The sequence below is a fragment of the Littorina saxatilis genome, linkage group LG15, assembly GCF_037325665.1.
Source record: "Littorina saxatilis isolate snail1 linkage group LG15, US_GU_Lsax_2.0, whole genome shotgun sequence".
NCBI lineage: Eukaryota > Metazoa > Mollusca > Gastropoda > Littorinimorpha > Littorinidae > Littorina > Littorina saxatilis.
Window position 1 is genome coordinate 47,403,026 of NC_090259.1, and position 13,582 is coordinate 47,416,607.

Sequence of the window (13,582 nt, forward strand, 5' to 3'; positions counted from 1 at the left end):
TCGACAAGCCAGAATAGTGCGGTAATAATCGCGCTGAGTAGAATAACACGCTTTTTTTCTATCTCTATTCTTTTTAGCGTACTGAGTTTGTTTGTAATCCAAACATATCATATTTATGTTTTTGGAAGCAAGGACTGACACGGAATAAGATGACATTGTTTCTAAATCGATTTCGGACAATTAATTTTAATCATAATTTTCATATTTTTAATTTTCAGAGCTTGTTTGTAATCCAAATATAACATATGTATATGTTTTTGGAATCAGAAAATGACGAAAAATACGATGTAATTGCTTTTGGATCGTTTAAAAAAACAAACATTTTTAATGACAAGTTTCTGATTTTTAATGACCAAATTCATTAATTATTTGTTAAGCCACCAAGCTGAAATGCAATAACAAAGTCCGGCCTTTGTCGACAATTGCTGTGCCAACATTTCAATCAATTTGATTGAAAAATGAGGGTGTGACAGTGCCACCTCAACTTTTACAAAAAGCCGGATATGACGTCATCAAAGACATTTATCGAAAAAAAAACCCGGGGATATCATTCCCAGGAACTCTCATGTCAAATTTCATAAAGATCGGTCCAGTAGTTTAGTCTGAATCGCTCCACACACACACACACACACACACACACACACAGACACACACACACACACACACACACACACACATACACATACACACACACACACACACACACACACACACACACACACACACACACACACACACAGGCACACATACACCACGACCCTCGTCTCGATTCCCCCTCTATGTTAAAACATTTAGTCAAAACTTGACTAAATATAACAAGTAGTCCATCTGTAAACTCTGAATATGCAGATGAGCTCTATCAATTATTCAATTGTACTCTGATATCAAAGACAATGACCAATGACAGGTGAGATCGAGACTCGGTTGTGATGGATTATGTTCATGGTTGTGATGGATTATCCAGAATAACCACCTCCTCGATCAGCTAACAGAGACATAGAGGCAGGTCATGGGATAAATCGAAATACTGTTCATGGATACTCACTGCAGACTTTATCAGAGCCGCACACGTCTGAAGACGTGCACTCACTCTGCTTGCATCGCTGTCCCGTCAGGAGCTCTTCACACACACACACACACACACACACACACACACACACACACACACACACACACACACACATACACACACACACACCACGCACGCACGCACATACACACACACACACACGCACACACACACACGTACACACGCACGCACACACGCACGCACGCACGCACACACATACACACACGCACGCACGCACACATATGCACACATACACACACACACAAACAAACACACGCACGCACGCACGCACGCACGCACACACACACACACACACACACACACACACACACACACACACACACGAACACACACACACAATTTGTTTGGCATTTTTTTTAGCTACAGTAAAATGAAAGCTCTATCGTCAAGAAGACGATAGAAATCCTTTTTTCATTACCTAATCTAAAACACATAATGACCTTGAAACTTGATGAGGGTCAAGCAGACGACGTTGGTCCAGTCTTGAGGTCATCAAACCCTATTGTTTCAAAGATCTAGCTTCACAACAATGGAAGAAAACAATATTTCATTTTTGAACCAAACTTGAACCCTCTGTGGCCTTAACATTTGACGCTGGTCATTGGAATTCGGGTCATGGCTGAAGATTATACACACACACACACACACACACACACACACACACACACCATAGCACACACATACAATCCTGTGTGTGAAGTTGCAAGGAACGTTTGACAAAATTGGAATTTTCATTTCTTTACCAGAGCATGGCCCTTTTATGTCCTTGATATTTGGCAAGGTTCTATTACACTTGGGTTATGCCTGGATGTAATCAAACATTGGACGTTTGAGAGCTATTTCTTCGAACATGTTTAAAAGGTTGTTGTTTTTTAATTTGCTTTTTTGCTTTTACATTAAACATGACCATAAACAAAAATGATGTTCCTGTGCAGATTATAATTGCATAAAATTTGAAAGTTCCACCTTGTTTTGCCAATGGCCAACCGGACGGCCTTACTCTGCTCATTACTGAGACTCTCGTGATTATTCTGTTGAGTCACAATATAATCTGCGTTATTATGACCAGTTCGGGCTTGGATAGTTGTTCACACATCTCAGACCATAGCATTTAGTGAAGCAGTGTCCAGTTCGCTCAATTCCAAATTGACTCTGGAATACGACTGTTGTTACGTCCCTTATTCCTTCAGGGTCAAGGCGAATTAACTGGTCTCTAGCTACAAACTCAGTCGCCTCTTTCTTCTCTGTCAGGTAAAAATGACGCGCTTTGCAGGGTGAAGAGGGGAGGTGTATGTAATTACAAACTCATCTATTCAGGAGGGTGACTGTAAAACTCACTGCACGTGCCGCTGACGCATTCCATGCCTGTGTTACAATCCGGTGAGGTGTTGCAGGCGGAGTTGACTGCAGCCTCTATGTAACAACAAACAAAAGAAAACAATTAGTAATACAAGTTCTTCACAAGGCAGATGATTGCAAATGTAAGATTCGCCGTTAAAAGCTACAATTCACACACACACACACACACACACCATAACACACACACACACACACATATATGTATACACAGACCATCACACACACACACACAAACACACACACAAAAAGAATAGGGGGGAGCCCTGTAGCAGAAATGACAGGCACGCAAAACTGTCTACATTTCTTTTGGACCACCCTGTATATAGCTATTCTGATGAACACGTGGGGGATTTCGGGGGCTGTGATTGGATGGTCTCTTCCGATCATCAAAGCATAATGCCACGGAAGTCGGCCATTTTTCTCAATATCCAAAAGCATTATTGTCAATAACAAAGACGCATGGTAAATATCGGACCCTATTGCTACGCTGAAAACACAATATCAATCAATCAATCAATGAGTCTTATATCGCGCATATTCCGTGGGTACAGTTCTAGGCGCTCTGCAGTGATGCCGTGTGAGATGAAATTTTATACGGCCAGCTGTTAATATTATGAGTTATCGTTAGATTTGACTGTGATATCCAGATTTATCAGTGCCAATGTCGAGAAAGCTGAAATCATATCTGATATGATTCAACCTTTCGAGACATTGGCACTGATAAATCTGGATATCGCAGTCAAATCTAACGATAACGGTTTTATCGCATTCCATTTTGGAAGAAGAACCCATTAACCCCAGTCTAAGAAATCGGGCAAGAGCAAGGGAGACTACTGCCATGTTGGAAAGGTTGGATTGTCTGTTCCTGATTTTGCAACTTTGCTGCTATAACTTTCATGTTTCAAATACTCTTTCGTTTTCTAAGACGTAAATAAGGCATCTAAAAACAACAAAGAAAAAAAACGTATTGTGTAAACAGATCACACAAAAAAGGTTCAGTGGAGGAACACGGAACAGCCTTTGCGGTTACTTGCAGACTTTCAGACTTCAAAGGCTTTAATTTGGCAATTCTAAACGATGGCAGGAACTGAAGTGCCCCGGACTGTGAAGTCCTCTGGCTCATTTTCTGTGTAGAAGACAGCTTCCAGTTCTTCGTCGTTATCGACGGACTGCAGTGTTGATAATGTTGTCGAATCGCCAACTGCAGACGACACAATATTCCAAGACAACTTTCAAAGATGGCGTCTTCCGATAGCCTTCGTGACTGTTTTAAAGCTGTTGAGGTTTTTGTGTGGATTTTGCATGGCTATGACAAAGAGGGATGAGACAGTGATTCATGCTGGAGCGTCTAAATCGGCTGCTCATTTCCAGCACGTGAGTGATGAGCGCTGATACCCTGCAAGAGAACTCGCTTCTCGCTCCAACGTTCAGTTTGTTTTCAGTCTGTTCCAGTCGCCTCCCTCGGTAGGATTAAAACATACCATTCTACTACTTCTCTGTTAAAGGTGGGTGGGAAAAGTGTGTATTTATTCATTACACAGCTTAATCTTGCTGATGCAATTATTTTTCTTTTATAAATTTGCGCTTTAAAATAATGGAAGACTTGTGTTTCCTTCAAGTGAGTTTTTTTTCTTCAAAATTACAATTGGAAAACTATCAATCAATCAATCAATATGAGGCTTATATCGCGCGTATTCCGTGGGTACAGTTCTAAGCGCAGGGATTTATTTATTTTTTATTTTATTTTTTATTTTATGCAATTTATATCGCGCACATATTCAAGGTGCAGGGATTTATTTATGCCGTGTGAGATGGAATTTTTTTACACAATACATTACGCATTCACATCGGCCAGCAGATCGCAGCCATTTCGGCGCATATCCTACTTTTCACGGCCTATTATTCCAAGTCACACGGGTATTTTGGTGGACATTTTTATCTATGCCTATACAATTTTGCCAGGAAAGACCCTTTTGTCAATCGTGGGATCTTTAACGTGCACACCCCAATGTAGTGTACACGAAGGGACCTCTACTTCCTGCACGATATCAAATTCACTAGGAACTTCCTGCATCGCCCAGCTATAGTCAAGGGTCAACCCGACAGGGTTGGGTTAGAGATAATGTTTTTTCAGAAAGCTTATTCAATTTACAGCCGATGTTCGGCAAACGAAAAATGGCTCCGTTGTACCGCTTTTGAGTGAGGAGCGTCTTTGTAACCTAACCCTTATTCTGCCAAAAACGCACTTTTGGCGCAGGGGGTATGGTACAAATAAACGTCGTATACTTCGTTTCGGCAAACAGACATTTGTAAATTATACACTAAACAAAAGCTAAGGCTTTGTTCTATCAGGCAATATACAAACAACATTCTTCCTATGGATACTTCGCCCCCTGACCCCCACAAGGGGCTCTGCCCCTTGACCCCGCCAGGGGGAACATCCCCCTGGACCACCACTGACAACCCCCGCCCCCCCCCCCCCCCCTCCTCTTAGCCTAGTCCGGCCCTTTTATAGGACAGCTAAGGCAGTATTCGCTACACTTTAGCAGTGTTGGCCCCGAGTTTCTGTCACAAACAAAAAACAAGTCGCGTAAGGCGAAAATACAACATTTAGTCAAGTAGCTGTCGAACTCACAGAATGAAACTGAACGCAATGCAACGCAGCAAGACCGTATACTCATAGCATCGTCAGTCCACCGCTCATGGCAAAGGCAGTGAAATTGACAAGAAGAGCGGGGTAGTAGTTGCGCTGAGAAGGATAGCACGCTTTTCTGTACCTCTCTTCGTTTTTGAGCGTGTTTTTAATCCAAACATATCATATCTATATGTTTTTGGAATCAGGAACCGACAAGAAATAAGATGAAAGTGTTTTTAAATTGATTTCGAAAATTTAATTTTGATAATAATTTTTATATTTTTAATTTTCAGAGCTTGTTTTTAATCCAAATATAACATATTTATAGGTTTTTGGAATCAGCAAATGATGGACAATAAGATAAACGTAAATTTGGATCGTTTCATAAAAACAATATTTTTTTTATAATTTTCAGATTTTTAATGACCAAAGTCATTCATTAATTTTTAAGCCACCACGCTGAAATACAATACCGAAGTCCGGGCTTTGTCGAAGACTACTTGACCAAAATTTCAACCAATTTGGTTGAAAAATGAGAGCGTGACAGTGCCGCCTCAACTTTCACGAAAAGCCGGATATGACGTCATCAAAGACATTTATCAAAAAATTGAAAAAAATGTCTCGGGATATCATACCCAGGAACTCTTATGTCAAATTTCATAAAGATCGGTCCAATAGTTTAGTCTGAATCGCTCTACACACACACACACGCACGCACGCACAGACAGACAGACACACACACACACACACACATACACCACGACCCTCGTCTCGATTCCCCCCCCCCCCCTCTACGTTAAAACATTAAGACAAAACTTGACTAAATGTAATGATAGCAAAAACTCGAAGTATCTCTGTGTTCCCTAATATGGACCACCTTCAACAAATAGAAGAAAAGAAAAGATAAAGGACGGTTTCAGTCATTCTCAAGATTCAAGAAGCTTGCTGAAAATGACCTATAGCTAGCCCTCAAGATTTCAAAACATTATACTTCTTTACGTGAAAGTTGATAATTTCAATTATTTTCTCTCTGTTTTTGATTTGTTTTAAACAGTTTCCTCTTGTGTTTCAAATACAGTTCTCGTCGAATCCAAACCTGTAAATCTGAAGCATATTTCAATTAGGCTGACTTGCATGGTAAGTTGCAAGTTGTATCATGTTATTTTGAAGAAAACAGGGATTTTTACAGTGATTCTCGAAGGTCTCATCACTGGTCCATAATAAGCGCCCAGGCCCCTAATATGGACCAGTTGTGATTTTTTCCTGTATTTTATTTTTAGCAAATGACTGTAAAAGCTAGTTCTCTCTAATTAGTCTTCAAGATTTACGAAAGAGAGAATAACTACCAAACACAAAATGAAACAGCTTTACAAAAAAACAAGCTAGTTAGCAGCGTGAAACAAAATGTGGTCCATATTAAGGGCCCTTCCCCTATTAGGATGCACCATAACATGTTTTACTTACTTCCGATTAAAACTGTATAGTTGTATTTTATGTCTTGCATATTTTCAAATGATTTAAATGAAACACCCAAAGCGGCGACTTTGCTGGTATCGATATTTTGAAGACATTCTTTCTTTCTTTCTTTGGTGTTTAACGTCGTTTTCAACTATTCAAGGTTATATCGCGACGGATTTTGAAGAAACAAAAATACGTCATCACTACATAAATACGAACAACGTGACGTCATTTTAATTGACGTCAAAATCTGTATGATTACCCTACCTTTCCAATGATATGCCGTTAAAGAACCTCAGATAAGCTGTTCAACTTCTATGCCCGCTTAATGAACCCAACCCTCTAAAAGGGAATAGTAAGCACAAAGAAGGAAAATACGCACACAAAACCACGTTTTTCTCAAAAGCAGTATAACGAAAAGCCCCAAGACTCTAGATTTAGAATACTATCGTTAAAATCTGTCCAAAAAGTGTGGTAGCAACCCCAACCCCGTCGGGTTGACCCATATATATATATACCCATATACATAATATTATACCCACGAATAGAGACTCGCACATACCTAGTTACACACACCCTCCACACACACACACACACACACATACACACTCACAGACCGACACGCAGACACTCACACAGACACTCACACACATACAGCACAGCCCATTACACAGACACACACACGCACGCGCGAACAGACCACCTCTAATGAGTCAGAATTAACTGTCTTCATGCAATAGAAAAGGCGATTTTAAAAGAAGCGATTTGTTTACATCTTGAATGAAATCATTAGCGCGACTATTTTGAAAGCAAAAGTTCATTCCGCCGTTTAAAGGCATATATGGATACAAGAAAACAAGAAGAGCAAATGCTTACACAACCCCCACCCCTCCTCCCATAGAAGACTCCCTCCCCTTTATGACCCGCCACTCTCATCCCCACCAGATAGAAGACTCCCTCCCTATTTACCCACCCCCTACCCCCCGGCCATCCTACCTAATAGGAGACTCACTCACTTTTGAGGCACACCCCCCCCCCCCCCCACCCGATTAGACCCTCTACTCTTTCAAGGCCGTTTACTTTTTGTGTTCTATTCGTAATTTCTGAACGTTTAGCTCCATTTTAAGACTCCTTTCTTAAGGCAATGTGAGGCAGTACAATACACTTGGGGAATACATGGGATAACCTAGTTTTCTGGGTATTTATTGAAATGACTTATAGACTTATTAAAATAAATGAAAAAAATGTGAATACGAATGGACATAAACTGCCAATGCTATGGAAACTGACATAAACAGCCACTGTATTACATTTCTAGGAAACGGTTTTACAGCAACATCATATATCAGAAATTCATAATAATTTATTTGGCACAAGGATACACATATATTATACAAACAGTAATATAGAACACATTTTTTGCATAAGACTACAGTTACATTTTAATCAATGTTTGTAATTAGGATTAATTAATATGCGGTTACATATGAGCTCAAATCAAACAATGACTCTCATATTTTGATGAAGTGAAGACTTATTTCCTTGTTCGCTCAGAGGATATCTTTAGTAGTGACTGCTCTTCTTGAGTAAACAGTTTGATGTTGTGACCTTGACATTTGACCATGTCTCAAGATCATCAATAACTACAAGTGAAAATATAAATTCAATACCTACAAGTGTGTGAAATTTGGAGGCTCTTGTTTTAAAAACATCAGAGTATTCCTCAATGTTACGTTTTTTCGGAACCGAACATGACACCGCTGTAACCCCAAAATGTGACAAGGGCCAACCAAACTGGGGTCATGTCGTAAGATCATCCAATCCCAACAGTTTGTACATTTCAAAGCTCCACAAACATCCGAGATAACCCCAACGTTATTAATTTTGTTTTGCCTGACACTGCTCATTCCTAAGACTCAGTACGCGAGCGTGAATGTACACCCCGCGGCGGGGAGTAACCCTTCCTGCACGCTGATCGACTGGTCTCACTTTCCTGACTTATAGTTATAAAAAGAAAGACGCAAAGAAATATGGTTGGTCTCCGTGTACTCTACGGTGTCTGCTTGCATCCCCCGACCACCTTCCCACCACCATCGCTAGCCTCATACTAATAGTCCAAGCATATTAGAGAACAACGTTGAAGTGACAATGACTAGGTTTAAAATGTCCCTTATCAGAAAGTTCAACCTCAGTCCTTTGATGTTTATTAAACACATTTTCATATAAAGTTGGCGCTTCATATGGAAAAGTGGCTTTGAAATTGACCCTAATCCTTCTTTGGGCTCTGTAAATGTCGTTTGGGGCTATGGTTGTAAAACGGTATCTACTGGTCACCCCAATGTATAAACTGAAAACTCTTTCTGCACCAGAACACGCAGAAAGGATTGTATCTGCCTGATGTCTGATGCTTTTCAAAATCCCCAACCACTAACACCTTCAAAACGGACATTAACTGACACTGTTGTTTTTCCCTATATAATCCTTACTATTTTTCCGAGACGTCGTCCTGTTGTGTATTTAGCTTGCCACAACCTCATACATGGTCCTAAAAGTTAAAGTTGAAGAAAATACTAAAGATAAATGAACAAGCTGACGCAGTGTCATTCGCACCGTGAATCCCCCCATGGGAACATACTAAAGTCTGGTTCCAAATAGGCTCAATTTCCTTCTATTTCTTTGTATTTCTGCCTCGTAGGGGTAGGGGTGTTCAAACCAAAGGCACCTTTAAACCAAAATTCAAATCACACATCTTACAATACTAAGACACTCAGCAGTGAAAGGGTGTCTGCTGGTAAAAAATTCCAAACAATCCTAAAAGTACTTCACTACTAAACGTGCTTTTAAAAAGAGCCGTTATTTTTCCCTCTATAATCAGTATTGTGTTTTCTGCGAACATGTAGTCTATTTAGATGGTTGTCATGTGCACATGAGTTGCTAAAGCGTTTTCAGTTGGGCATATGTCGAAAAGCAAAGAATTAGCCCTTTGAAAACCATCAGAACTGTCACACAAAAATAACATTTACCTATCTCACCAACTGACCAAACATAGGGCTTTTCCTTATGTATTATGTATTGTCGTGTTTTTTGTAGCATACTTGTGAAAACAGCCACCACTGTTGTAAATGATACTTTAAAGAGCATTATTTCATTTTTACAGTTGGAGTCAGCCAAAATTTTCTTAACAAACGTATGTTAAGAACAACTCCCATAGTGAAATTGAAGGAAAACAAAGTGAAAACCCCCCTGCCATAGAGGAGCTAAAGAATCAACAATAAACGACTGCATGGATAGCTTGATGCACGAATGCATTGCGGACATGTTTGTCTCCAAGCAAGAGAAAGTTCCAAAAAATCCCTTTTGTGCTTCTTATTATACAGTGACGTCAAAGACAGCCTTTTCTGCTGTTCATACATTCAGGGGTTATGGTTACACTAAACGACGTAGTTGTAGCCATACTGCCATCCAGATTTATTTTTTCCTTGCGAGCAGTCACAGGGTGTTTGTGCTGTCTGCCAACCGTCAGACGACCCCGCCCAAGTCTGTTAAGGGACCGTTTGACCGTTATAGAACGCGTCTTTTTGATTTTTTGGCACAGTTGGAAACGGTTGATTTTTATCCCTACCATTGTTTCCAAACATTATATAGGAATGTTTTGTGAACAACGGATAATAGCCGCTACTCGCATGTGTAGCAAAAGTGAGCGTACATACTCACCCTGGTCGTCCAGCCGTTGTCCGTTGCCCGTCTTTATACCCGCTGTTTTTAATTTGTTTTCCAGAAAACTGGCACAATGTGAAATTTTGCAGTTTTTAGACCACATTCATTCTCCCTGTGACCTTGACCTTAAGGTAAGGTCAAGGTTCTCAAGTATCTTTTTTGAGCTCTTGGGGTCATACAACATTTTGCAACATTTGGTGTTTCTTCACTTCATAGCGTTCGAGAAAAATCCAAAGGAAATGATTTGTACAGACAGATGAAGACGGGCAACGGACAACGGCTGTACGACCAGGGTGAGTATGTACGCTCACTTTTGCTACACATGCGAGTAGCGGCTATTATCCGTTGTTCACAAAACATTCCTATATAATGTTTGGAAACAATGGTAGGGATAAAAATCAACCGTTTCCAACTGTGCCAAAAAATCAAAAAGACGCGTTCTATAACGGTCAAACGGTCCCTTAACAGACTTGGGCGGGGTCGTCTGACGGTTGGCAGACAGCACAAACACCCTGTGACTGCTCGCAAGGAAAAAATAAATCTGGATGGCAATATGGCTACAACTACGTCGTTTAGTGTAACCATAACCCCTGAATGTATGAACAGCAGAAAAGGCTGTCTTTGACGTCACTGTATAATAAGAAGCACAAAAGGGATTTTTTGGAACTTTCTCTTGCTTGGAGACAAACATGTCCGCAATGCATTCGTGCATCAAGCTATCCATGCAGTCGTTTATTGTTGATTCTTTAGCTCCTCTATGGCAGGGGGGTTTTCACTTTGTTTTCCTTCAATTTCACTATGGGAGTTGTTCATACGTTTGTTAAGAAAATTTTGGCTGATTGTAAAACAGCTGTAATATACGGCAGTCCAGGTTGTCCTTCAACTGTAAAAATGAAATAATGCTCTTTAAAGTATCATTTACAACAGTGGTGGCTGTTTTCACAAGTATGCTACAAAAAACACGACAATACATAATACATAAGGAAAAGCCCTATGTTTGGTCAGTTGGTGAGATAGGTAAATGTTATTTTTGTGTGACAGTTCTGATGGTTTTCAAAGGGCTAATTCTTTGCTTTTCGACATATGCCCAACTGAAAACGCTTTAGCAACTCATGTGCACATGACAACCATCTAAATAGACTACATGTTCGCAGAAAACACAATACTGATTATAGAGGGAAAAATAACGGCTCTTTTTAAAAGCACGTTTAGTAGTGAAGTACTTTTAGGATTGTTTGGAATTTTTTACCAGCAGACACCCTTTCACTGCTGAGTGTCTTAGTATTGTAAGATGTGTGATTTGAATTTTGGTTTAAAGGTGCCTTTGGTTTGAACACCCCTACCCCTACGAGGCAGAAATACAAAGAAATAGAAGGAAATTGAGCCTATTTGGAACCAGACTTTAGTATGTTCCCATGGGGGGATTCACGGTGCGAATGACACTGCGTCAGCTTGTTCATTTATCTTTAGTATTTTCTTCAACTTTAACTTTTAGGACCATGTATGAGGTTGTGGCAAGCTAAATACACAACAGGACGACGTCTCGGAAAAATAGTAAGGATTATATAGGGAAAAACAACAGTGTCAGTTAATGTCCGTTTTGAAGGTGTTAGTGGTTGGGGATTTTGAAAAGCATCAGACATCAGGCAGATACAATCCTTTCTGCGTGTTCTGGTGCAGAAAGAGTTTTCAGTTTATACATTGGGGTGACCAGTAGATACCGTTTTACAACCATAGCCCCAAACGACATTTACAGAGCCCAAAGAAGGATTAGGGTCAATTTCAAAGCCACTTTTCCATATGAAGCGCCAACTTTATATGAAAATGTGTTTAATAAACATCAAAGGACTGAGGTTGAACTTTCTGATAAGGGACATTTTAAACCTAGTCATTGTCACTTCAACGTTCCCTTCACTAAAGTGGCTAAGATGCCTGGACTATAAACACCCTCTAAGTTTAAAATACATTGTTGTCTTTTTCTTGACCAAAAGAATGTTTGGCTGGCTAAGACAAAATATGTGTACTCAGACGCTTGCCTGCCCTTTTTTCTGATACTATGACATCATAACATGATGTCATCACCAATAGTCTAGCTAAGACTAAAAGATCCCAGCAAAAAGCTGTTACCAGTTAAAACAATAAAAGTAGGCCTATTAGCTTGATGAGATCAAGACTTATTTTTTTGATAGCTCAGGGGATATTTTCAGTGAAGAAAATGTTTTTCAGCAAATATGTTCATGTTGTGACTCTGAAAGTTGACAAAAACAAGTCAAATTTGGGTCATGTCGGTTGATGATCAACATTTACAATCGTGTGAAATGTGGAGGCTTTTGCTTTGAAAATATATGAGAAAACCTCAACTTCAAGTTTTTATGAACATGAGTCCGCCGTGACCCCAAACGTTGACATGGGTCAAGCAAACTATGGTCATGTCGGCAGATTATCAAACCCTTAAATTGTTCAGTTTTTAAGCTCTAGCGTCACAAACACCTGAGATAACGTCGATTTTAAGTGTGCATGAATCGAACAAGACCCCCGATGACCCTAAAACTTGACAAGGGTCAAGTCGGGAGATGTACACACTCTAGACGTTTGCAAAGTTTCAAAGCTCTAGCTTCAAAAACATTTAAAGTGTGTCTAAAACCCTGACAGGTTTGAGTGTCAGGGGCGGACGAGGGGGGGGGGTGCACAGGGTGCAGGTGCAAAAAAATAAAATAATTGGAAAGCTGATTCTATTACCATTTCTAAGTTCAAATGGCACCAGATGGCACCATTTTGCTTCTTTGGGCCAAACATTTTTCCGGGGGGGGGGGGGGGGGGGCATGCCCCTGGACCCCCCTAGCAAATTCGAGCGCTTCGCGCCCATCACATTCACTTTCGATTCAAAGTGCACCCCCCCCTTACAAAGCAACTGATCCGCCCCTGAGTGTGTATAGAGGGGTTCCAGTTACGACATTTTTCTGCACTTTAACCGCTCTGCGCTCAGCCGTTCGCCAACTGGCATGCGTACTAAATTTGCTCATCCGGACTTTGCCGAGAAAACCCGAGAACTCCCGACGCGCCTGCAAGTGCCTGTGACGTAGACATGGGAAGAGAGCACAATGGACGACAGTCGTGGCGCACAAAACGTGGTGAACCACAATCGTGTTGTACCATATATGTTCGAGCCTCCAGCGCGAGAACATGGGGGGAACTTGGAGGAAAATCATGTAGCTAACAACAACGGCATCATTAATCGCCTTGGGAATACAGAATGGGGAGTTACGAAGTAGAGGTTTCTTTTGGGTACAAGCAACCAAGGAAAGGAAAATATGACCAAATGT

At 40.5% G+C, this 13,582-nt stretch overlaps 2 protein-coding genes across 2 annotated transcripts in view; both read right to left on the reverse strand.

Annotated features, from left to right (window-relative positions):
- LOC138949527 (DNA (cytosine-5)-methyltransferase 1-like) overlaps positions 1 to 13,582 on the reverse strand; it is a 350,084-nt gene that overhangs the window by 155,694 nt on the left and 180,808 nt on the right. The gene's annotated exons all lie outside the window — the stretch shown is intronic.
- The window catches only part of LOC138948347 (multiple epidermal growth factor-like domains protein 10), a gene marked incomplete at its 5' end in the record, with an annotated part of 269,682 nt that overhangs the window by 117,681 nt on the left and 138,419 nt on the right, over positions 1 to 13,582 (reverse strand). The window contains 1 exon segment of the mRNA XM_070319878.1: positions 2,429 to 2,503. Coding sequence (XP_070175979.1) covers positions 2,429 to 2,503 — 75 coding nt within the window.